The following is a 26,043-nucleotide window of genomic DNA, read 5'->3' on the forward strand; positions in this document are numbered from 1 at the left end:
CACTGGTAGCTCTTTGCTTGGCTTAAGCGCTGCTTGTTAAAATCTAAAAAAAAAAAAAAAAAAGATTTGCAGTTTTGCTTTAAAGTTTTTCCTTTAAAGCATCTCTGAGCTGCAAAAACTCGTCTTTAGGATATGGTTTTGGCGGAGACCTAAGCCTGCAAGTAGGAATATTTTAAAGAGTAAAGGCTGATACTTTCGAACTTGCACCGCAGGGTTGGGTGTCGGTCAAGGTTAGGCGGAGGGCGACAGGCCAACTCCAAAGACACGGCGGGGGAGGGGTGCGGTGGAGAAAGCGAGCCGCAGCCAATCGCACGCGCTCTCCCGACACCTGCCGCCTTGGCGCCTTTTCTAGGCTACTCCGCGCACGCACTGGCTGCGCGCGCAGTTCGCCTCCAGCGGTCTTGGGGGAGCACCTCGGTAGGTGTACGTGCGGAAGGAAGTGACGTAGATCCAGAGGGCCGGCCGGGGGGTGGGGCCGAGCTATAAGCTTTGGGTGGGAGGCAGCGCTGCCTTCAGAAGGCGTGCGGAGCGCGGGCTGCTGCATTGCGGACTGTAGAGGCGCTTCCTAGTGAGTGACTCCCTTGTCAGCGGCACGGCCCATCGTGGTCCTCGCGTGGCGGGCGGACCAGAGCGAGACGCCAGGGCCTGGGTGGTGCGGGCGGGGAGGCGGAGGGGTGTCGCGGAGTCCGGGGCTGAGGAGCGCGGGTTGCAGGTGCAGCGCGGTGGGTGTGGGGAGCCGCTGTACCCTGCGCCCCTCGGGTCCTCCGGGCCTTCGCAGGCCAGTGCTAGGCCGCGGGTTCGAGAGTCACCACGCTGAGGCGCAGGCTTGTTCCGCCGGGAGCACGTGGTGGCGGCTGGAGGAAGTCGCCCCAGGGAACGGCTGTCGGGGTACGTGGGTGACCTTGGGGCCCCTCGCAGGAGGGCGTCACAGCTGAAAAGGACAAAGCTGTTTTCTATTCGGTTACTAGTGTCACGGACATTTAGAGGGGCGGGGGGAGCTTCCAATAACTGCACGTTGGAACTTCGGCACCACCTGGTCGGTTTTTTTGCCAGTCTCTCCCTCTTGGCCCAGCGTGTGGAATCTCATTTTTCTAGGGCAGAATAGGTCTGAACGCTGCAGGTAATACTAAGAACGTCTCTAGCATCTCCTAAGATGGGAGAACGTAGAAATACGACCTCTTTGTACGAGCTCTTTTAGAACTAGCTGTAGAGAACCAGCGTGCACCCTGGTGTTGGACAGCTCTCTAAAATGGTGTTTGAGGGTAAGAAAACTGCATTTGCAAATTTTTCAGTTAGCACACTTTGTCCCGAGCGTAAAATGAAATGATCTCCTTATACTTAGGCAGAAGACTGGACTGGATTGCTGTTCAGTTTCTGTGCTATTTTTTTAAAATAGGATTTAAGTGGGAAATAGTTGTGTTACAGAAATTCTCGGCTATTCTGTGCTATTTTTTTTTAAATAGGATTTAAGTGGGAAATAGTTGTGTTACAGAAATTCTCGGCTACCTGATACTTTTATTCTAAGATTAGATGAGTTGGCTCTGAGCTGTGAAATATGACCTCTTTGACAAAGACATTTAAGCTGATTCAGGATGTTATCTACAAAGAAAACGGGATTTAGCTTGTGTGGGTCCACTTGCATTTATTTTCTGTTAAGGATTATAATAAACTGCTTTATACAGGAATCCAATATCAGCTGTTTTTTATATAGAGAGCATAATACTTTTTACTTTGAGAGAGGATGTTGTCAAGGAATGGTGGCTGTGAACCTGGCCTGTGTTGACTGGTTAGATCTGTCTGCCTAACCCCACCCTAAGGCTAAGTAGTTATATGCTTGTGGCAATGTGCTTATTTATAATAGGGCAAGATTATGGGCTAAATTTGGGTTAGACAACAATGAAAGTTAATTAAACGACCCTCAGGCCTTGGGTCTACTATGTGTAAGTGATTTCCTTCTCTCCCAGATGAGTGCTATACAAAATAAACTTCAGTGACCTCAAGTGGTTTTGACCTTTTGGTTGCTATTCAGAAAACTATGGAAATGAAAACCTGCTACCTATTTCCTATTGCCTTTTCAATTTCCCAAAGAAGGTCTCCCCTATGAATCCATGGGTAGCCTTGAACTCAGATCCACCTGCTTCTGTTTGGAGAGTGATAAGATTAAAGGCAAGTGCCACCACACCCAGCAAAGTAGGCTCTTAAAACTAAAACCTTTGCAGTCGGGCATGGTGCCACACACCTTTGGTCCCAGCACTGGGGGGTAAGGCAGAGGCAGGTGGATCACTGAGTTTGAGGTCAGCTAGTGCTGAAGAGTAAGAGCCTGTCTTTAAAACATCTCAACAGCTGGGCAGTCGTGGTCCATTCCTTTAATCCCAGCACTTGGGAGGCAGAGGCAAGTGGATTTTTGAGTTCGAGGCCAGCCTGGTCTACAGAGTGAGTTCCAGGACAGCCAGGGATACACAGAGAAACCCTGTCTCAAAAAACCAAAATATAAATAAATAAATAAAGATTGGGAGAGAAGTCAAGGATCTCATAGGTGGTCAGGGAGCTACAACTGCAGTAGTAAAGAAGTAGGACTTAAAAGAACAGGGCCGGCACTAATTTTGAGGATCTAGATCGGGCCCTCAATTAAGGAACTTCCTTTTGTGTGAACTCAGAATTTGAAATGAAATGTGCTTGTCAGAACCATTGCATGGCTTATTTTTTAATGAAAAGTCTGGCTAGTATCTGCTTATCTTCCAGCTTCCAGCTCAAAGTTAAGGTCATAGATCAAAAGAACTATGTCTTTATCTTAGTTGTATCTTAATTTTTATTAGAATTGAATGGTTTTCCTAATGTTTGGTAACATCAAAGGTGTGTAAGTAAAAGTGAGAAATCAAGATTAACTTTCTCTTGGCAAAGATTGTTGACATTGGTGACATCTTGGACCAAATGAGAATTGTTTTACTTTTAAATGTCCCATCAACAGCTCTCAGTTAGGCTGTTCTATCTGGTTTGTCTTGCCATGCTTGCAGAGTATAGATTTGACAATTTGAAAATTCAAAAAGCTATATAAATAGGTATGTTGCTATATGTAAGATTTTAAATGAGTCAGTTAAGACTTAAAGAATAACTGGGTTTATTTTATCTTGTCAGGTTATCACTGTGTAGACCAGGTTGACCTTGAAAACAAATTCTCTGCTTCCCAAGTGCTGGGATTAAAGGCGTGTGTCACTAGCTCTGACACTGGCTACTTTGGAACTACTATGGTGTTCACAAATGCAGAGTTGAGTGTTGGGATTAAATGGAAATTTCATGTCTTTTTTTTTAACTTTCCCTTCTACACAGGGCTTCTCTGTGTAGTCCTGGCTGTCCTTGTAGCTCTAGACTAGGCTGAATTCAAACTCAGATCCACCCACCTAAGTGCTGAGATTAAAGGCATGTGCCACCACTGCCCAGTTCTGAATTGTTGGGGTTTTTTTTTTGTTGTTATTCTTAATTTTAGTTCGATGAATTAAAATCGAAATAACTTGTTTCTTAGAAAAATAAGGTGTAATTGGGTTATAAAGCCAAATTTAGACATTAATACCAACAGCCTGTTTAGGCTCAAAATTGTTCAATCATTTTATTAGTATTATTATTAATCATATCAACTTGAGACCTGTTTGGGAAAGCAGAATATTTTAGGGATAGCTATTTCAGACAAGCATTAATGTGTTAGCTGTTTTTTTCCCCCTAGAATATGATTAAAATTGGCTCAGGGTGGGGCCTTCTAGTTCTGGCTCTAGCGATTGGGTCTGTTTCTGGTGAGGTGGTAGTGATAAACTGTAACAGAAGGGACAAGAGATTGGGCTTCTGAGAACATGTATGATCTGGTATGTGACTTTAATCATTAAAGCATGGGGATTCAAAAATACTAATGAATAGGCCTTAGAACTAGTCCTGAGTGTTTTGTAAAATAACAGTCTTAATTCTCCTAGTTTCTGGATTTTTTTCTTTGTCTTTGGATACTAAGTTTAAGCATTTATTTGGACAGAGTGGTGCCCACTAGCTGTTCTATTCTAGTACTTGGGAGGCAAGAGGCAGAACGAACATGGCCAGCTTGGACAACTTAAGAAAACTGAAAGGCTTGCCATCCTAGTTTTTCTTTTGATTAAACACACTTATATTCTAACTAGTTTTCTCTATCCTTTGGGTTTTGTTTTGTTTTTTATTTGTTTTGTAGCTCTAGCTGGCTGGCTTCGGAATTGCCTGCCTCCCAAGTGCTAGGATTAAAGGCATCACAGTCACTACCCAATTGATATCATGATTCTTAATTCAACTTCTAAGAACAAATTATCACACTCTGAATCTAACATGGAATAGCATTATCCATGTTCAGATATCTTTGTCTCAAGGCTCAGGTTTATCCTTTGTAGCTTTCTTTTTGCTATCCCACCTCTATTCAGCATCCAGTCAAGGATCACTGAGTTGGTTATCAGTAAATTAAACATTTTAATTAATGTCTAGGAGACAGGTTATGGTATAGTTCTCAGTGCTGGGAAGTTGACATGGTAGGATCTCAGTTCATGGCCAGCCAGAACTTTCTGGTGAGATCCTGGTTCAAGCACTACAGAGCTTTTCTAGAAAAGTAACTATATTTAGGAGTAAGTTTGATATAATGACAATCCCATCGTAAGCCTTCAGTAACCTGATGCATTGGTCTCTGTTTTAATATCAGGTACTCCCTTGTAGCAGCTGAGAATGATGGATCAAGCCAGATCAGCATTCTCTAACTTGGTAAGGTACTTTCATCTATCTGAAAAAATGTTCAGTAAAAAACAAAACAAAAACATGACTTCACCCAGTGAGTACAAGATGATACCCCCAATTTTTTTTTTTTTTATTATATGTATGTACACTGTAGCTGTCTTCAGACACACCAGAAGAGGGCGTCAGATCTCATCAGATGGTTGTGAGCCACCATGTGGTTGCTGGGACTTGAACACTGGACCTTTGGAAAAGCAGTTGGGTACTCTTACCCACTGAGCTATCACACCAGCCCCAATACCCCAAATTTTGACCAGCCTTTTTTTTTTTTTTTTTTTTTTTTTTAAATCTGAACTAATGGTATTAAGGTGAAACAGATTGCACAAAAGAGGTACTAGGTTTTTCTTTGAGGCAAGGTCTTTCTATATTGCCTCAGGTTGACCTTAAACTCCAACTTCCTTTTTTTCCCCAAGTGCTGGAGATTGTAGACAGATATATACAACACCCCAAAACAAATATGTTTAGTTTCGATTAAGATTCATTATGTGGGGCTAGAGGGATGACTTAGAGGTTAAGAACACTGCCTGCTCTTCCAGAGGTCCTGAGTTCAATTCCCAGCAACCACGTGGTGGCTCACAACCATCTGTAATGGGATCCGATGCCCTCTTTCTGGTGTGTTTGAAGACAGCTACAGTGTCCTCATACATAAAAAAAATAAACAAACAGATCTTTTAAAAAAAAAGGTACAGTGTACTTATACATTATATAAATGAATGATTCTTTAAAAAATTAATTATGGGAAATACTTATGAAGAATAGGGTAGCTTTGGCTGTTTTGGAAACGTTATATAACAAGGTAGAACTAAAATGTATGCCAGTAATCCCAGAGGAATCATTAGCCAGTCAGGGCTAGTCTGAGCAATGTGGCAAGATAAACCCATCTCTTTAAAAAAAAAAAAAAGTATTATAAATAGAAATGTTATAGGAAACAGGAAATAGAAACCCTCGAAAGGCTGAATGAAAGAGTATTAGTGGGCTGGAGAGATGGTTCAGCGGTTAAGAGCACTATCTCCTGAGTTCAGTTCCCAGTGACCACATGGTGGCTCACAGCCATCTGTAATGAGATCTGACGCCCTCTTCTGGGGTGTCTGAAGACAGCGACAGTGTACTCACATAAAATAAATACATAAAGACTGTTAGTTAGCCTTCATCTACCATTTACAGAACTGGGCACAGAAAGGAGTTCATCAGTTATAAAGGGTAACTTTCCATATGAATGTTTGTCATATTATTATGCATATAGTATAATGACCAAACTACTGTAATGTCTTAATATTTGTATCTCTTTTCTCTTTTTTAAAAATATCAGTTTGGTGGGGAACCATTGTCATACACCCGGTTTAGCCTTGCTCGGCAAGTAGATGGAGATAACAGTCATGTGGAGATGAAACTGGCTGCAGATGAAGAAGAAAATGCCGACAATAACATGAAGGCTAGTGTCAGAAAACCCAAGAGGTTTAATGGAAGACTCTGCTTTGCAGCTATTGCACTAGTCATTTTCTTCTTGATTGGTAAGAATGAGTGGCCATTCAGAAGGATTTCTTATGACTAACTAGTTCTTAGACTAGCTAGTTCTTAGACTAGCTAGTTCTTGTTTCTTTTGGATGAGGAGATGCTTTGTACTTTAAATGGCACTGGGGCTCCCTACCTGCCGGCAGATTAGGTCCTGCAAGATGGGAAACGTTTACATTATGGATGTTTTATTAGAGATATGCAGGACATTTGGAATAGTACTAAGAAAGGCTTCCAGTAAGACAAGGTGTGCACCCATGTCTTAAACAGGTCACTGTAAAATATGACTTAGTTGTGGTAATTTAAATTCCATTAAACTCAGGTTCATAATTTTCTATTAGATTCTCATAGTTTAATTAAAAGTTTTCAGGGATAAGTTAAAAATGAGTTCTGTGAGTTTAGCTCTAAAACTTCCTGTTTTTAGGATTCATGAGTGGCTACCTGGGCTATTGTAAGCGTGTAGAACAAAAAGAGGAGTGTGTGAAACTGGCTGAAACGGAGGAGACAGACAAGTCAGAAACCATGGAAACAGAGGATGTTCCTACATCATCTCGCTTATATTGGGCAGACCTCAAAACACTGTTGTCAGAGAAGTTGAACTCCATAGAGTTTGCTGACACCATCAAGTAAGCTCAACTTCCCAAGTTCAGTCCTGATGGAAACGTTTTTGTTGGGGGGGTAGGGAGACTTGAAAGGCTTTCAGAGGGTCCTCCTGACAATGTGGAACTATGCTGACAGGAAATTAGGACTTACCTGGAGAGCCTCATAGCCTCCTTTTTCTTCAGAATCGTTTTATCAGTTGTAGTTTAGTGTGGGATGTCAGATTTTCTTCTGTTCTAATATTCCTTTTAAAAATTTTTTAAAATTAAAATTACTTTTTATGTATTATGAGTATAGCCTGCATATATGAATGAATGTGCATTACTAATTACACTTATCTCCTAGTGCCTACATAAGCCTTATAGATGGTTGTGAGCCAGCATGTGGGTGCTGGAATCCAAAATGGTTCTTGCAAGACCAAATATGTTACATCCCAGAGCCATTACAATCCTCTAGCTCTCTTTAAAGATTTTGATTTGTATTTGTGTGTGCCACTGCAGTACCTCTTGGATTCACCAATAGTGTTTACAGTGTTTGATCTTGCTTCTCCAGATCTCCTAGATGGTGTTGTTTATCATTCCCCTAAAACTCCTATACAGATATATAAGGATGGGGCTTTTTTTTTTTAATTTTTAAAAAAGATTTGTTTATTATTATATGTAAGTACACTGTAGCTGTCTTCAGACACTCCAGAAGAGGGCATCAGATCTCATTACAGATGGTTGTGAGCTACCATGTGGTCACTGGGATTTGAACTCAGGACCTTCAGAAGAGCAGTCAGTGCTCTTAACTGATAAGTTAATAATAAGTTAACTGATAAGGTAATAAAGGTCCCCTATGAAAAGGGTTCAGACCCAAAGAGTCAGAGATCCACAGGTTGAGAACCTCCTGCCCTAAATCTTGTTGCTCTCCTTATTCAAGACCACTCCTGTTGCAGTTGCTCTTAAGCATGAGTATGCTCCCTTCTGAAAGTCTCCATAGCAGCCATCTCTCCAGCCCCAGAGTGAGGCTTTTAAAGGAATCTTCATGATAAATAGAATTTTTAAAAAAGTAACTGAAGTTACTTAAGGTGTTAAGGTACATTTTATTCCCTCAGTAACTGGTTAATCTAGCAGTTTTGAGTCATACTTCATTTATCTTGACTTTGAAGAGTAAGATATTAAAACAATTTGCTTGATCCTTGAAGTAAGTATTTAAATAGACATTTTAATGCAGACTTTTTTTAGTTGACTGGTGGTGTTGCACGTGGTCAATCCAAGTACTCATGGGAGGCAGAGGCAGGAGGATCTCTCTCTAGACCAGCCTGGTCTATAGAGCAAGTTCCAGGACAGCCAGGGCTACACAGAAACCTTGTTTCAAACAAGACTTTTATCCTTCCAGGCAGCTGAGCCAGAATACATACACTCCTCGTGAGGCTGGATCTCAAAAAGATGAAAGTCTTGCCTATTATATTGAAAATCAGTTCCATGAATTTAAATTCAGCAAAGTCTGGCGAGATGAACACTATGTGAAGATTCAAGTGAAAAGCAGGTATGTTGTAATAGTAGTAGCTCATTTTATAGAGGTAACTGCTTTGAGATGGTCAGTAGATGAAACTTGCAAAATGAAAATCAAGGTAAAAATTTAGAGATTACTTTTCCTAAGCTAATCAATGCAAGTCAAATGCTATGTATACTAACTTGGATTTTTCTTTTAAGGACGGCTTTAACTTTATTTTTTATCTTTTAGCATTGGTCAAAACATGGTGACCATAGTGCAGTCAAATGGTAACTTAGACCCAGTGGAGTCTCCCGAGGGTTATGTGGCATTCAGTAAACCTACAGAAGTTTCTGTAAGTAAAAATAGTGAAATTGACTTTCCAGTGTCTCACGAAGGAAATTAGATATCCCGGTATAAATTACTGGTTATGAGATTATTGTTCTTGGACCTTTATTACCTTTGGATGAATTTTAAGGTCCCATTTTGTTTTGTAAGACCCTAAATCAGTTGGTTCTCAATCTCCCCTTTAATATAGTTTGTCACTGTGGTGATCTCTAACCATGAAATTACCTTTGTTGCTATTTAATGTCTTGCTGTAAATTCTGCTTTCCAAGGGTCCCCTATGAAAAGGGTTCAGACCCAAAGAGTCAGAGATCCACAGGTTGAGAACCTCCTGCCCTAAATCTTGTTGCTCTCCTTATTCAAGACCACTCCTGTTGCAGTTGCTCTTAAGCATGAGTATGCTCCCATCTGAAAGTCTCCTTATTAGTCACAGATCAAGAGAATGCCCTACAGCCATGCCAACAAGGGACATTCCCTCAATTTAAGTTTCTTTCTAATGACTCTGGATTCTGTCAAGTTGACAAACAACACAGCACCTGAGATACATAGGTTGTTTTTTGACCTCTGTATAAGCCACATGTACACACAATCACAGTTTCTGTGTTTTCAGATGCTTTAGATTCAGATGTGGAAATATGGAATAAGTGCTTACATGCCTGATCTGTTTGTTTATCCTTTCCCTAGATATAGTTGAGGCAATGTAAAAGCAGAATGAGATGTAGAATTCATGAAGCCAGAACTCTTAGATTTTTTTTTTTTCCAGGAACATTGCTTACTTTAGAATTGTCAAAAGTTTGGAATTTTATTTTGCCCGCCCCTCTCCTTTTTTCTCTAGCTCCCTCTGTGGAGCAGGCTGGCCTCAAACTCAGGGGGATCCACATGCCTTTGCCTCCCAAGTACTAAGATTAGAGGACTGCCACTAGCACTGCCAGGCTTCAGTTGTTTTTCTCATGAGTCGTCTTGTCTTTCAGATTCTATAGCAGTTTTGATACAGTGATCTTCATTAAACCTAATGTCTTTAATTTTAGGGTAAACTGGTCCATGCTAATTTTGGCACTAAAAAGGACTTTGAAGAACTAAGTTATTCTGTGAATGGATCTTTAGTGATTGTTAGAGCAGGGGAAATTACTTTTGCAGAAAAGGTGAGTATGAATTATTAAAAATTGTCTTATTTTTGTAGATTATATTGTAACTATTTCCCTTCTTTCAGACGTACCTGAATGCTTTCCCTTACTTATTTATAATTTTATTTTTGTTGTGTGTATGCCTAAATATATAAATGTAAGCTTAGTCAGTATGTTGTATGTTTCAGGGCTGACCGTTTGGTATTTAGTAATTAGTTGGTGTGCTCTTTCCTGGGAAGATTTCTCTGTAGTAGTGTTATTTTCATTTTGTATGAACTGATTTTCATATCATTCATTTTTGTGGTCTTTTTTATTTTAGGTTGCAAATGCCCAAAGCTTTAATGCAATTGGTGTCCTCATATACATGGACAAGAATAAATTCCCCGTTGTTGAGGCAGACCTTGCACTCTTTGGACATGTGAGTTCTTATTTCTGAGTCAATGATTTCTCTAGGTGTTCTTACATTCTTTCAGGAGACGCTTAGCAGGAAGTAAGAAGGCAGTTGCTGAGAATGCTTAATTAATAGTACTTCAAATTGAAAATTTTTTGGATGCACTAATTCTATATTTTAAGCTTCATTTTATAGAAATAGTTAGACTTTATTTAACTCTTTAGATTTATTTCTAAGTAATTTGGGTTATAGCCTCACACCCTATCTAAGTCTTATAGGCAACTTCCTGAGTAAGTGTTAGAACTAATTATTAATACATCTCTGTTTACTAGGCTCATCTAGGAACTGGTGATCCATACACACCTGGCTTTCCTTCTTTCAATCATACTCAGTTTCCGCCATCTCAGTCATCAGGGTTGCCTAATATACCTGTGCAAACAATCTCAAGAGCTGCTGCAGAAAAGCTATTTGGGTAAGTTACATGGTGAGGTTGTGATTATGCAAGGGAAAAAAAACCCCTAAGTTTATTTAATAAAAGTGGCAGTTGGCTATAATGTTCACATTTGGAAATTTGGGAGAAGTTAATTGCTAACTTGTATAGTTTTTTTTTTTAATGAGATTTTTTTTCTCTATAAATAAAGTGATCTTGACAAGGGGTTTGTAACCTTGTTTACTCAGTGCATTCCTACTGTGGTGCTTTTGCTTTGAATACTTTCTATGTTGAGGTGAAACACTCGATTCCTTTTGACAAGCCATTCAGTTACTGTAAGAAATATATTGTAATTCTTGATGAACTGATATCTAATGGTGTAATAACTATTAGTTGCAAATTTTGGGCCAGACAGTGGTGGTGCACGCCTTTAATCCCAGCACTTAGGAGGCAGAGGCAGGCGAGGCAGAGGCAGGAGGATTTCTGAGTTCAAGGCCAGCGGGATCTACACAGTGAGTGCCAGGGCTATATACAGAGAAACCTGCAAATTTTTATTTTTGGCAGCACAAAATTATTCTAGTGACAGTTTCTAGTTGCTTTATGGTAATAATTATTCTGGTTGCCCTTTGTCGTTTATAAGTGCCTGAACATGCTTTTAGTCACAGCCCGAGCAAGTGGATAACTGAGCTCAAGGCCAGCCAAAGAGCAAGTTCCTAGCCACCCAGGGCTGTGAGATCCTTTCTCAAAGTGTGTAATTAAGCTTTCTTTCTCCCTCATTATAAGAGTATCTAATTTAGAACTTTAATCCCAGCACTTGGAAGGCAAAGGAAGCTGGATCTCTTGAAGCCAGCCTGGTCTACAGAGGGAGCTCGGGGCAACTATTGCTACACACACACACACACACACACACACCACCCATGTCTTGAAAAACAAAAAATTATCTAATTTAAACCCATTTTTAAGCACTTGTTTATTATGTAACAGGAGTTACTCTAAGCCCTCTCTCTGCTCTTGTTTCTTCAATTTAGTTGGAAAACTAGAATAGTCACAAATAAAGAACATCTCTATGTGAGAATTTTGTGAAGCACTGAATGACTCTTACCTGAGAAATATCAGGCAGTAGTAGGTGATTCTTACTAACTCGTGCTACCTAGCACTTGTCTCTGGATTTATAAACCAGAGGAAAAAATATTAGCTCAAAATGCTAATACCTATTTTTTTCTATTTCTAGAAAAATGGAAGGAAGCTGTCCTGCTAGATGGAACATAGATTCTTCATGTAAGCTGGAACTTTCACAGAATCAAAATGTGAAGCTCATTGTGAAAAACGTACTGAAAGAAAGAAGAATACTTAACATCTTTGGAGTTATTAAAGGTTATGAGGAACCAGGTAAAGACCTGCTTTGTACTTTTTCACTTTACTGTTTTGCTTACTGTAGATAGGTCTAGTGCAGGAAGGAGAAGGATGCTAGCTTGGCATGAACTGCTATATCTTGTTTGTCCTAATGTGAACTTTGTAATATATGTGTATATAACACATAATATGGCCATGTAAGTGTATGGAGAGGCCAGAGTTAAGTATTAAATATCTTTCTGTAATCATTTAAAATTTTACATATGAAGGTCAGTGAACAGATTGAAGGAGTTTTGTCCAGGTGGGACTTGGATCTAAATTTTTTACAATGCCTGGCAGCAAACACCTTTTTAATCAACTGAGCTGTCTCCCCAAATAAAGTGAATGTGATATCAGCTTGTGGATAATTTTTTTTTGTTGCTTTGATAAGTGGTTTTCTTACAGGATCACATACCAGTTCTGTCCATAGCATTAAACAAACATAACTGTCATGCAGTAGATTAATGTGCAGGGCACATCCAACAGTCACATTTATTAATAGGACAAAAAGTTGGACCTTATATGTAGCACACCTATAATTCCAGTGCTAGGAAGATCCGGGTAGGAGATCCTTAGTTCGGTGCTACTTAGTGAGGGTTTGTTTCAAAAAACAAAAGCTATGATGGTGTGTTGCCTTTTTTCTTTTAGACCGTTATGTTGTAGTAGGAGCCCAGAGAGACGCTTTGGGTGCTGGTGTTGCGGCGAAGTCCAGTGTGGGAACAGGTCTTCTGTTGAAACTTGCCCAAGTATTCTCAGATATGATTTCAAAAGGTACAATAGAAAAAAAAATTGGGGCACTCCATGTTATTCTGTCACTTATATTCTGTCTTGTTCAGTTTTACTTGTGATCTTCTTAAATTCTGATCAGACAAGATCAGGGACATTTGGGGTGGTATGGCCAGACAGTCCTGGCTGTCCTGGAACTCAATCAGATCTGTCTGCCTCTGCTTCCCAAGTACTGGGATTAAAGGTATGAGCCACCACTGCCTGTTGTGTTACACTCTCTTATGGTAGATTCTTTCTTTTTTTTTTTCTTTTTTTTTTTCCAGAGCTGAGGACTGAACCCAGGGCCTTGCTAGGCAAGCGCTCTATCACTGAGCTAAATCCCCAACCCCGGTAGATTCTTTTAATACAGAACTATCTATCTTCATTAACTCATGACTTTGACATGAAGTTTCTTCATTGAACTAGCAATCCTTATTCTTTGAAAAACTGTATTTATTAGTATTAAGCTAAACCATATTCTTAGTTTAACATGAATAGAAATATATTATTCCAAGACCTAAAAACCCTTATAATTCTACTTCTAAGACTTTTTTCCTGATACTTGGCTCACACAAAGTAAACCAGCCCAGGATCTTATATTCTTTTAATTGAGGTCTAAAGTGTTGCTTTTATACAAGGTATGTTGTAGAAAAATATAAAATCGGGCTGGCAAGATGGCTCGGCACTGACTGCTCTTCCAAAGGTCCTGAGTTCAAATCCCAGCAACTACACGTTGGCTTGTAACCACCCATAATGAGATCTGATGCCCTCTTCTGGCACATCTGAAGACAGCTAGAGTGTACTTCTGTACAATAATAAATAAATCTTTTTTAAAAAAAAGAAAAAAATATAAAATCAGGGCAGTTGGTAGTCATGTACTGCTTAAAGGAATTGTCACAAAGTACTTTTTTTTTTTTTTTTTTTTTAAGATTTATTTATTTATTATATGTAAGTACATTGTAGCTGTCTTCAGACACACCAGAAGAGGGAGTCAGATCTCGTTACGGATGGTTGTGAGCCACCATGTGGTTGCTGGGATTTGAACTCTGGACCTTCGGAAGAGCAGTCGGGTGCTCTAACCCACTGAGCCATCTCACCAGCCCCACAAAGTACTTCTTAAAACTTATGTATAAGCTGGGCAATGGTGGCACATGCCTTTAATCCCAGCACTTGGGAGGCAGAGGCAGGTGGATTTCTGAGTTCCAGGACAGCCTGGTCTACAGAGTGAGTTCCAGGACAGCCAGAGCTACACAGAAACTCTGTCTCAAAACAAAAACAAAAAACCCCACAAACCTAGGTACAGCCTAGCATAGTAGCATTTATAGTCCCAGCTACTTGGGAGCCTAAAGCAGGGTGGCAGAGGGGAAGGGGGCATTGCTTGTGAATTTAAAGCAAACCTGGACAACATAGATTCTGTCTCAGAATAAGGTAAATAGTCCATATTTTAAATGATAGACTTCTAAGCAGATTGCTCTCACAGAAGGTATACATCATAACAGTGCAACTGTCCATTGATTAAGGAACTGAAATAAAGTTGTGAGGGCGTAACCACAATAAGGTGCCCTGCCATGTACTCAGAACATTACATACACGTGCTGTCCTACAAAGATTATCTTCAAAAAATTGTTGCTGCTCCTTCAGTAGTCTCACCTGGGGCTTCAAAAGGAAAGGTGTTTGAATTCAATTAATTCAGGAGCTTCTAAGCGTCTTAGTTACCTGCCTGCCTGTAACCTCTCTCAAGATGAAGCAATGTCTTGTCTTCCAGATGGATTTAGACCCAGCAGAAGTATAATCTTTGCCAGCTGGACTGCAGGCGACTTTGGAGCTGTTGGTGCCACTGAGTGGTTGGAGGTATGCATTTCATAGTCTATATCTAGGGTGTGTTAGTCTGTATATTCCAAGTTAAGCTGTCCTACATCTCTGTGCCATTTTTGCCTTTGTGTAGTATGTATCAGTGGAATCTAGATTTCAAAGTGGATCCCTCCAACAAACACTAGGTTTCTAAGTCATTGGTTCGTGCTTATTAACAATGTATACTTTACTAGATGTTAGTATATTAACAATGTGTCCTCTCTTCTAGGGATACCTTTCATCTTTGCATTTAAAAGCTTTCACTTATATTAATTTGGATAAAGTTGTCCTTGGTAAGCATCTGTTTTTTGTTTTATTTTGTTTTTTAATTTGGGTCAACTGTATAGGGAACAGAGACTTTTAAAGCAGCACTTGTTATGTTTTATAGTGTACATTGGCCATAACTGAATCTAATCCATCAAACTATAGAGTTTATTTCTAGTTAATATCAATCTTGATATTGTTGTGAGGCTACCTATCACAGATCGTTTTTCTCTTGTGTAGCTTTGTAGTGTCCTGGAACTTGCTTTGTAGCCCAGGCTACAAAGATTCATTCACCTTCTGCCTCCAAAGTGCTGGAATTAAAGGCATGCACCACTACACCTGCGTTTCCTTCGGTTCTTTGGTTTAATTTTTTAGAAGGACTGTGGGTTCCTTTTTTGTTTGGTTTGGTTTGGTTTGGTTTATGAGTGTTATTTACTAGAAAAACCTATTTCTAGTTGTGGTTTGGCTTAGCCCTAGTATACACCTTTAATCGAAGAGTTTTTTGCTTTAATATTGTAAATATGACTAAATGAAGTCAGCTGTAGGTCAAAAGGTAGAGCAAGGAACCAGTTGACGGGTAAACCTAGGGAACAAAACAAAACAAGAAGTCAGAACTAAGAGAGGTGTACAGGTAATAAAGGGAGGGGCATTCAGTTTGAGGGGTTTTTGAGGTAGTGTGATACTCTTTGACTTTCCTTGGCTATTAAGGAAGATCAGGTGGGTGTTTTCTCTGCCTCTCTGAGGTAGCACACTTTCACCCCAACATCTGGCTTCCAAGTCTTTGGTAAAATTGAACTATTGAGATTTTGTTAAAAGCAACCCTCCTGCTTCCCTCCTGCTTCTGCCTCCTGAGTGCTAGGATTGGTATCTGTCATGTCTTCGTCGGGTAGTTTTAATTATAGAATTGTTTATGAATACTGTTGTCTAAAGAGGGAATAATGCTAATAATAATTATTTTATAGGTACTAGTAACTTCAAAGTTTCTGCCAGCCCCTTATTATATACACTTATGGGAAAGATAATGCAAGATGTGAGTATACCTAGTTACAAAATTGTATGCCTTTTTTTTTTTTTGTCAAAGATAAAACACTCAACAGTAACCAGTAATAGGAATTGAATTGAAAGTAAATTCTATAGTCATGTTCTTGACTTATTGATCCTTAGTCTACTAACTAATATATGAAAGATTCTCAGAATACATCATTAGGATTGTTGCCCTGGGACCTGAACTTACAGGGAGATTGTAAGCTGCAGGAAGGTTTAGAAGGACTTGAATAACACCAGAGGAAATATGTACAGACATGATCAGTTTTTAATGAGATGGAAAATTAAGTTTTTATGATGTATTTCTCCTTTTACAGGTAAAGCATCCAGTTGATGGAAAATCTCTATATAGAGACAGCAATTGGATTAGCAAAGTGTAAGTAGAGAAAAGAGCAAACACTGCACTAGACAAGTTTCATCCTACCTGCGTGCCCAGCTCTGCCCGGAGGGTCTGATTACCAGAGAACGGGTATGGCATGCATGGTAGGACCACATTTTAGAATTCTTGGTGACGATGGTTGTTTCCTTTGCAGTGAGAAACTTTCCTTTGACAATGCTGCATATCCTTTCCTTGCATATTCTGGAATCCCAGCAGTTTCTTTTTGTTTTTGTGAGGTAAGACTTAAAAACTCTACAGCATTTTCATCAGATCTTGGATTAACTTTGAAATCAAAACTTTCAGTATTTAAAAATTTTTAGCATGTGAGTTTTTGCTTAGTCAGTGAGATAATTTTAGTAATAGGATTTAATAATTTCTTATAGCACAGGGATATGATATTTCCATTTAAGATCAGCTGAATAGGGGCTGGAGAGATGGCTCAGCAGGTAAGAGCACTGACTGCTCATCCAAAGGTCATGAGTTCAAATCCCAGCAACCACATGGTAGCTCACAACCATCTTTAATAAGATCTGATGCCCTCTTCTGGTGCATTTCAAGAGACAGCTACAGTGTACTTTGATATAATAAATAATAATAATAAATAAATCTTTAAAAAAAATGATCAGCTGAATAGTACTCTTCTAGATACTAGGTGTTCTCTTAAGCAGCAGCAATACAAGTATAAAGTGATGATGAGACAGAACATTGAATTGATCACATTGTTATAAGAGCCAGTGAGAAGGCCAAAAGGCCAAGAAGAGCAGAGTTAAATGAGAAAGAAGAGATCCTGGGGAGCAATGATGGAAATTACTGAGTCAATTTGGAAAGTCAGGGGATTTAAGAAACATCTGAGCTGGGCATGCTGGTGCATGCCTTTAATCTCAGCACTTGGGAGGCAGAGGCAGGCAGATTTCTGAGTTTGAGTCCAGCCTGGTCTACAGAGTGAGTTCCAGGACAGCCAGGGCCACACAGAGAAACCCTGTCTTGGAAAAAAAAAAAGGGGGTGGGCATCTGGATTTGGAGACTTGCATGGCTGGAATTACTTGATATGCTATTAAAACCATAGGATGAATAAGTGGCTGTTTTAATACATATGAAGAACTAAGTGTCAGGGCCTGTGGGTCTAAGGACTTACTTCATAGATTTTTTTTTTTTAAGATTTATTATATGTGAGTACATTATAGCTATTTTCAGACACTCCAGAAGAGGGCATCAGATTTTTTTACAGATGGTTGTGAGCCACCATGTGGTTGCTGGGATTTGAATTCAGGACCTATGGAAGAGCAGTCAGCATTCTTAACTGCTAAGCCATCTCGCCAGCCCCTCATAGGTTTGGGTTTTTTTGTTTGTTTGTTTGTTTTTGGTTTTTTTTTTTTTTAATTAATATATGTAAGTACACTGTAGCTGTCTTCAGACACTCCAGAAGAGGGAGTCAGATGTTGTTGCAGATGGTTGTGAGCCACCATGTGGTTGCTGGGATTAGAACTCTGGACCTTCCGAAGAGCAGTCGGGTGCTCTTACCCACTGAGCCATCTCACCAGCCCCAGGTTTTTTTAAACTATAGTGTGTAGGTACATGTTTGGCCTGGTATATGTGGAGGTTTGAGGATAACTGGCAGTGAGTTCTTCCCACCATGCTTGTTGCCTTGATGGTAAACCCAAAAGGTAAGGCTCCTGCTCTAAATCCACACTAGTATAACAGCCTTTCTTTGTCTTCTAGGATGCAGACTATCCTTATTTGGGCACTAGATTGGATACCTATGAGGCATTGACTCAGAAAGTTCCTCAGCTCAACCAAATGGTTCGTACAGCAGCGGAAGTGGCTGGTCAGCTCATTATTAAACTTACCCATGACGTTGAATTGAACCTGGACTATGAGATGTATAACAGCAAACTACTGTCATTTATGAAGGATCTGAACCAGTTCAAAACAGATATCAGGGTAAGCACCTAAATTTTCTTTTATTTAGATCTCTTATACTTTTAAACCTTCCTAGTTACCTTCTGGTAACTGTCATTTCTTCTCTCAACTTGTATGAAATTATGGGTGTGGGTGTGGGTGGGTGTGTGTTTTGTGAGTTCTGAGGCAGAGATTTAATGTTAATCAGACTGGCCTTGAACTTGGAACAATAATCTGCCTCAGCCTTCAGATCTTGGAATTACAGTTGTCTGCCACCAGATCCAGCTTCCCCCTCTCGTGTGCACTGTATTACAACAACACTTGGCTAGATCAGCCTTTTGTATGGCACATGAATGAGATCATGTAGCAGGTGTATCCAACCTGTGGCCCAGCACCACATTTATTTGGTCAAGGATTTCTATGACTGCAGCCCAACACAATGATAAACCTTAACTTGTTATGTCTGCACTTTAAGTTCACCTATGTCATCTTGAGCATGAACTTTGTAGATGCAACATCATTTCCCAATGTCAAAAATCGGACATATTGAGAATGGTTGTTGTGTGTGTGCAATCCTAGTACTTGGAATGTGCAGGCAAGAGCATCCTAAGTTTAAAGCCAGGTTTAGCTACATAAGGTATTTAAGGACATGGCATCCTTTTAAAAAAAAGGTTGGACATGTCTGATAGTGTTTGTCTTACTGTGCCTGACATTTACTTGTTACAAGTGAATGTGTATACATATTAATTGCATTTTTCTCTACATTTGTCAGTTGCTGTGTAGGTCATTTCCCTCTGTCGACTATTACGAATAATATTTGCTTCACACAGTTGAGAAATCTCTTGTTTCATGTCCCCAAGAGGTTCCTGTTGCTGAAGTATCAGCATATGAAGTCTTTTCTTTTTCTTTCTTTTTTTATTTTTTATTTTTTTAAGATTTTATTTATTTTATTTAAATATACTAGCTGTCTTCAGACACACCAGAAGAGGGCATCAGATCTCATTATGGATGGTTGTGAACCATGTGGCTGCTGGGAATTGAACTCGATCTTCAGAAGAGCAGTCAATGTTCTTAACCTCTGAGCTATCTCTCCAGCCCCCCACCCCCCACTTTCTTAAGATTTTATTTATTTATTATATGTAAGTTGAAGTCTTTTCTAGGAGGAAATTGACTTAAAACCCACAATTTATTTGAAAAAGTTGTTGGGCACCTGGGATTTCAAGTGTAGGGTAGACGCCAGTGTTCCCACTGCAGAGCTGTATCTTCTGTCATTTGTGACCCATAAGAAGGTTGGACCTGGCTTGGATAGAAAGAGTATGCAGAGCTGGTACCTACTGGGCTTTATGGTTTTTTGTTGTTGTTACATTTTTATTAGAGGTGGGTATCCTATGGCAAATGTGAGGGTCAGGACAGCTTGAAGACACAAGCAGGAAGTGTTTGTGTCTGGTCTTGGCGTTTCGAATGCATTCTTCAGGCGTGATGGGCAAATACCTTTACCTAATGAGCAGTTACATTTGCCCAGCTACCGTGCTACCTGCTGTCTAACCTTAGTTGTTTTTTTAAATTCACATTAGTAAGTTCTTCTCATCTGACTGTTTTAGATAAGAAATTGAGGGTTTTTTTGGCAGCCTAGGCCACCTTAGTGACTGCCAGCTAGCCCTGGGCAACAAATATGTGACATTGCTGACACCCTACTTTAAAAGGAAGTATAACTTCTAATGAACAATTTAATGTTCGTCTTTGACAGGATATGGGTCTAAGTCTACAGTGGCTGTATTCCGCTCGTGGAGACTACTTCCGTGCTACTTCTAGACTAACAACTGATTTTCATAATGCTGAGAAAACAAACAGATTTGTCATGAGGGAAATCAATGATCGTATTATGAAAGTAAGTGTGCTCTTAGGAAAGAAAGAACTAATGTATATAAACTTTTAGTTAGCAATGCTTCTATTTATATAAAGGAAAGTGGGTAACACCAGGTGCCTACATCCTTTGCTGCTTTAGAATTGAATACAGATTTTGGTTTGTATCATGATCTCAAAGTGTCCTATCTAACCTGGAAATAGAAAAGACATTAATTTTATGTTAATTGTTTTATACTTTTTTCTGAGACAGGGTTTCTCTGTGTAGCCCTGGCTGTCCTAGAACTCACTCTGTAGACCAGGCTGGCCTCGAACTCAGAAATCTGCCCGCCTCTGCCTCCCAAGTGCTGGGATTAGAGGTGTGCACCACCACTGCCCGGCTGCTTTATACTTTTAAAGCCATTTAGGAACAGCATGGATAGTTCAGTAGTGAGTGCCTAAGATGCTTATGTGTATGTTTTGCCCACATGTACATATATGTACCTGTTTGTACCTGGTATGGAGAAAGCCTGAAGAGGTCTTCCAGTCACCGAGGAACTGCACTTAAAGCATTTTTAAGCTGCCTTGTGGGTTCTAGCATCTAAACATAGCATAGTGAGAGTAGCGAGTGGTCTTAATCTCTAATCACTGAGCAGTTTCTGCAAACCAACCCTAGCAATTTTTTTTTTTAGAAGAAATTTTTTTTTTAAAGTTTATTGTCTATATGTGAGTACACTGAAGAGGGCATCATCGGAATCCATTACAGATGGTTGTGGGCCAAGATGTGGTTGCTGGTAATTGAACTTGGAAGAGCAGTCAAATGCTCTTAACTGCTGAGCCACCTCTCCAGCCCTAGGGAAAAAAAAATCTTTAATGAGTTTTGGGCATGAATGAAGCCCTATTAATTATCATAGACAATTTAGGAGAAATTTAAGACTTCCATATGCTAATTAGGCAGGGTGTAGTGGTGTGCACTGTAATCCCAGCACTGGAGGCTAGGCAAGAGGTTCTGAGTTGAAGGCATACATAGCAAATTCCAGATTGGCCTGGGCTTAAAAGTGAGACTTTTATCTTGAACAACCAACCACACCAAAACAAATAGACAACTGAGCAGGTAAAGTAACTAAAACCTCAGGTGCCTAAATGAGGTTCCAGGAGGCCTTGTAAAGGTGAGCTGTGTTGCTGTGCCCTGCAGGTCACACTGAGCTCACAGGTCCTCCTGCCTGGGCCCCACTGCTGGGATTAAAGACAAGGCTATAATTAGGTTTTTATTATTATTATTATTAGATAAATGCTATCCCAAAGCCCCCTATACCCTCCCCCACCCTGCTCCCCAACCCACCCACTCCCGCTTCCTGGTATAATTAGTTTTTAATTTAAAAACCTCAATACCATTTAATTTTGCCTCAGACTTAAAAATGGTAATGTAACTGAGTTCTCAGTAGTCTGATTCAGAGAGGTTTTAACGTTTGAAAGAAGACACAAGTCATAGCACTGTTTAAGCAGTTTCATCTTTGTTACAGGTGGAGTATCACTTCCTGTCGCCCTATGTATCTCCAAGAGAGTCTCCTTTCCGACATATCTTCTGGGGCTCTGGCTCTCACACTCTCTCAGCTTTAGTGGAGAACTTGAAGCTTCGTCAAAAAAATATTACTGCTTTTAATGAAACCCTCTTCAGAAACCAGTTGGCCCTGGCTACTTGGACTATTCAGGGAGTCGCAAATGCCCTCTCTGGTGACATTTGGAATATTGACAATGAGTTTTAAATGTAACATGCATAATTAAATAAGAGCAGGGTAGTCTGTTTCTAGACTTGTGTTGGTTGTGCTAAATTTTCATTAGAGCTCTAAAATCTAATGTTAAAATTCTACCCAATCATCTAATGTCTTAGGCAGCAGCTTTTAGTGCGGGGTTGGACCTACACTTCAAGTACAATGGATAACACTTTCCATGTTTGTGATATCTTCTCAGATTATCTTTAAAATTTTTGAGTCCTTTGTAATAACTTCCTCTTTGCTTCATGGTCATGAAAATGTCAGAACCAGTTGTAAGAACAATGCTATATGTCCTGAGGGCATTAACTAGTGTCTTTTGAGGTAGGAGAAAGAGTGTGCTTGTGGAGGGTCAACGTGGTAGTTGGGTAGTTGGAGATTGCCCCGTCTCCATCTGATCTTCCATTGAGCTGTATGCCCTTAAGGATGTAGCTGGTTTGCATTTCCCTAAATTAGACAGTAACTTTCAGAAGAGATGGAACTTGTTTTCTTGCCAGCAAGGTTGAAAATAGGTCCTTAGCTGGACCAATTTGTCTGTTTACAGGAATAAGTAAGGCCTTACTGGTTAACCTTGGTGTTCTTTATGATGAGACCAGAAGCCAAAGACCTCAAGTTTTCTCTCCTCTTGGCATCTGCCCTATAGTCTTTAGTTCTTTGTTTTTATTTTGTTTTTCTTTTTTTCCCAACATTTTCTGAAAAAGAACAAGTTTTAGACTCAATTTGTCAGACTTGAAAAGAACACACTGCCAAGTTTTGGCCAAAGTGTTAGTCTTCAGGAAAGCTTTCTATCATTTTGGCACTGAGATATTTATTGTTTATTTATCAGTGACAGAGTTCACTATAAATAGTGTTGTTTTTTTTTTATATATAGAAGATAATTATCGGAAGCAGTGCCTTCCATAATTATGACAGTTATACTGTCGTTTTCTTTTAATAAAAGCAGCATCTGCTAATGAGACCCACAGATACTGGAAGTTTTGCACTTATGGTCAGCACTTGCAACTTTAGGAAGGAAGAATGCCACAATCCAAATAATATGAGCTAGAAGAGGATTGGGTTAAATAAGAGATTCCTAATTGAGTTGGGGAAAAAAATGATAGTTTTCCTAAGTGCAGTGAGTTGTGGCCAAGTTAAATGTCATTTAAAGGCTATGGTAGTACTTACATCTACAAAATTTTACAGCTCAATTTATTCAAGATGTAACTCAAAATCAATTTTGCAAAATTTCCAGTACCTTTGTCACAAACTTAACTCACATTATCGGGAGCAGTGTCTTCCATAATGCATAAAGAACAAGGTAGTTTTTGCCTACCACAGTGTCTATATCGGAGACAGTGATCTCCATATGTTACACTAAGGGTGTACGTAATTATCGGGAACAGTGTTTCCCATAATTTTCTTCATGCAATGACATCTTCAGAGCTTGAAGATCGTTAGTATCTAACATGAATTCCTAACTTCCTGTAGCTCCTTAGTTTTAGTTGCAAAAAACATTTGTGGTCATTGAGCATTTGGTGGGTAAAATCAACTGCTGTAAAATCATTACTTCCAAGATCCTTTTTTAAAATGTGGGTATTTTGTTATCTCTGGTTTATGGAATAAAAGCATACGTTTATAATGTTTGCTGGTGACAAAGGAATTTAACTATCTCCCTTTATTTGCATGTTACATGTTATTTCCTAAATGTAGTTCTTAGAAGTTTGAATTCATTTTTGGTTTTTGGGAGGGTAGAAAGTAGAGAATAATGGGTGTTGGGAAGACAAAGCTTGCAAAAGGATCTTTATGTACCTGCTCATCACTATGGTGGCTATGAATTATGTAGGTAATGAGCAAGATCACATTAACAAAGACTAGTTAACCATCATTACGCATCTAATCAGTTTTGCCATGGGGTCAGTTCAAAGCTGCCACCTGAGAATGTCACTAGGCTCTCAGGGTCTTGGCACCACTCGCCCAAGTTATATCCACCAGATTATTTTGAGCCTCACTGAGTTGTTTTGCTACTCAGTCCCTTCAGTCTTCACAGTGTTTCTCTTGTACCAGTATGAGTATCACCGTGCATAATGGGATTCCAAGTCTTGAATGAAGGCATGCATTTTACATAGACGTCTCTGTGAAATAACCTTTGTTGTAAGTGGTGTTTCCAGTCAAAGCAGTAAGTTGGTAAGGTTTAGTCTTGGGTGAAATGTGGATCTGAGTAATAAGTAGCTTCTGCTACTTATCAGGTTATTGTTGGTTAAAATGTAGATTTTGAAGATAAAAATAGATCTTTTGTCATGACTCACTGCTAGAATTTGCATGACCTTTACTGTGTTAGCTTTTGAATGCCTTTTGGTTTGGACTTGCCAACCTATACTGTCTTTGCTGAAATGCCCTTATAAATGTATACAGCTGGTATGTAACAATGTGAAGATTCCTTACCTGACTTAATAAAATACTTCGATAATACTGACTTGTCGGACTCATTTCATAGCAAAACTAGCTATAGAGTTCTTATATCCTCCTCCACTATCAACCTCACCAGAGTAGTAGTTACGCAGACACACTGATCTCTTGATAGAGATTCTAATCTAGCTTCTTGTCCTTAGTATATTTACATAGATTCTACAGCAACAAAAATTGGTCTTATTTTGAGCCTCACTGAGTTCTAAAAATTGGGCCTGAAAAGATGGTATTAACTGGTCTTGCAGAGGGCCTAGCTTCTTAGCACATATTTGGTTTACAAGTGCTTATAACTCCAGCTACAGGATCTGTTTGTTACCCTCTTCTGGGATCCACAGGTACTGAATGCATGAGGTGCGATGGCAGGCAAATATGCATACAAAAATGCCCATTGCATTGAGTCTCATTCCCAAAGTGTTTTTTCTTTCGTGTCTTTCTTACTCTATCATTGTGGCAATCCATCATGACAGGGAAGAGAGACATGATACAAGTGTGAGGTGACCTATCATTGTCTCCAGACAAAGCATTCTCAATTCTGAAATTCCAGGGGTTTGGGCCTGCTCAGTTCTGTCTGGTGGGCCAGTCCACTTGCTCCACATGAACCTGGGAGACCTGGGCTTAAAAATGAACAGACTAGTCTCATGTGGTAGCCAACTTTATTCAGGACATAGTTTAAAAGGATAACCTGGGTGCCAGAGAGATGGCTCAGCAGTTAAGGGCACTGACTGCTCTTCCAGAGGACCAGGGTTCAAATCCTAGCACCCTGGCAGCTCATCTGTAATGTCTGTAATTCCAAGATCAGACACTCTCACATGGACATACATGCAGGCCAAAAAAAAAAAAAAAAATGCACATAAAGTTAAAAGAGAGAAATCTGGAATGAAAATTCTGCTCAGCTTCTGAGGTCTCTCTTAATGCCACTTCCACTTATCCATGAGCATGGGGAATATCTTTGCAAACTTCATGGGCCATTTTGGCAAAACAAAATGTGCCTTCTCATGGTAGGCCCGGATACTGCATGAAATACAACAGTTCTGTACTAAACCGAAGCTGGTTGAAATAGTGACCACCGTTCCTGTCAATGGGTTCCCATGGAGGCTACTGAGTTCAGCAATATTATCCTCATGCAGCTGGGCTTGGTGGCACATGCCTTTAATCCCAGCACGCAGGAGGCAGAGGCAGGTGGATTTCTGAGTTCAAGGCCAGCCTGGTCTACAGAGTGAGTTCCAGGACAGCCAGGGCTACACAGAGAAACCCTGTCTCAAAAAACAAAACAAAACAACAACAAATTATCCTCACGGTGTGGGATCCAGGTGAGCTCAAGATGAGGTCCAGCTTCCAGAGTACTCGAGGTTTGACCTTGGCAGTTGACAACAATGGCAGAGAGCAGTGTGATGGAGGTCCAGGAGGAGCTCATGAGAATCCTGGCCAAGGGTAGCCTCTGAGATGCTGTTCCTCTGGTGTTTGCCAACAAGCAGGAGTTCAAACTGCCTGCAGGAAAGTGGCTGAGATCACAGACAAACTGGGGTGGCACTCTACACCACAGGGTTAGTTCAAGTCACTCGAGCCACCCGCAGGGATGGGCTTTATGGAGGACTAGACTAGTTGTCCAATCAGCTCAGGAGACAGAGTTCCCTCCCTCTCCCTCCTGTCTGTCTTCTGTTCCTCTTTTATGTAGCAAACGTGACTCAGTGGCACGCCTCTCTTGCACTCCTATGAGATATCAC

General features: G+C 40.0%; 1 protein-coding gene across 2 annotated transcripts; it reads left to right on the forward strand.

Moving 5' to 3' along the window:
• The first annotated feature begins 427 nt into the window (after positions 1–427).
• On the forward strand, positions 428–24,326 carry Tfrc (transferrin receptor). Of its 2 annotated transcripts, none has more exons than NM_011638.4 (19): positions 428–568; positions 4,700–4,758; positions 6,098–6,299; positions 6,725–6,926; positions 8,281–8,430; positions 8,629–8,731; positions 9,750–9,863; positions 10,165–10,263; positions 10,569–10,708; positions 11,898–12,055; positions 12,707–12,829; positions 14,589–14,674; positions 14,904–14,967; positions 15,901–15,968; positions 16,300–16,358; positions 16,516–16,597; positions 18,081–18,302; positions 20,008–20,148; positions 21,626–24,326. In NM_011638.4, the coding sequence occupies exons 2-19, from the start codon at positions 4,723–4,725 to the stop codon at positions 21,866–21,868; spliced, it is 2,292 nt and encodes a 763-aa protein (NP_035768.1). In that variant the 5' UTR covers positions 428–568; positions 4,700–4,722; the 3' UTR covers positions 21,869–24,326. The 2 variants fall into 2 exon arrangements, with proteins under 2 accessions (NP_035768.1, NP_001344227.1); NM_001357298.1 differs by lacking the exon at positions 428–568 and adding an exon at positions 654–888.
• The last annotated feature ends 1,717 nt before the right edge of the window (positions 24,327–26,043 follow it).

The sequence above is a fragment of the Mus musculus genome, chromosome 16, assembly GCF_000001635.26.
Source record: "Mus musculus strain C57BL/6J chromosome 16, GRCm38.p6 C57BL/6J".
NCBI classification, from domain to species: Eukaryota; Metazoa; Chordata; class Mammalia; order Rodentia; family Muridae; genus Mus; species Mus musculus.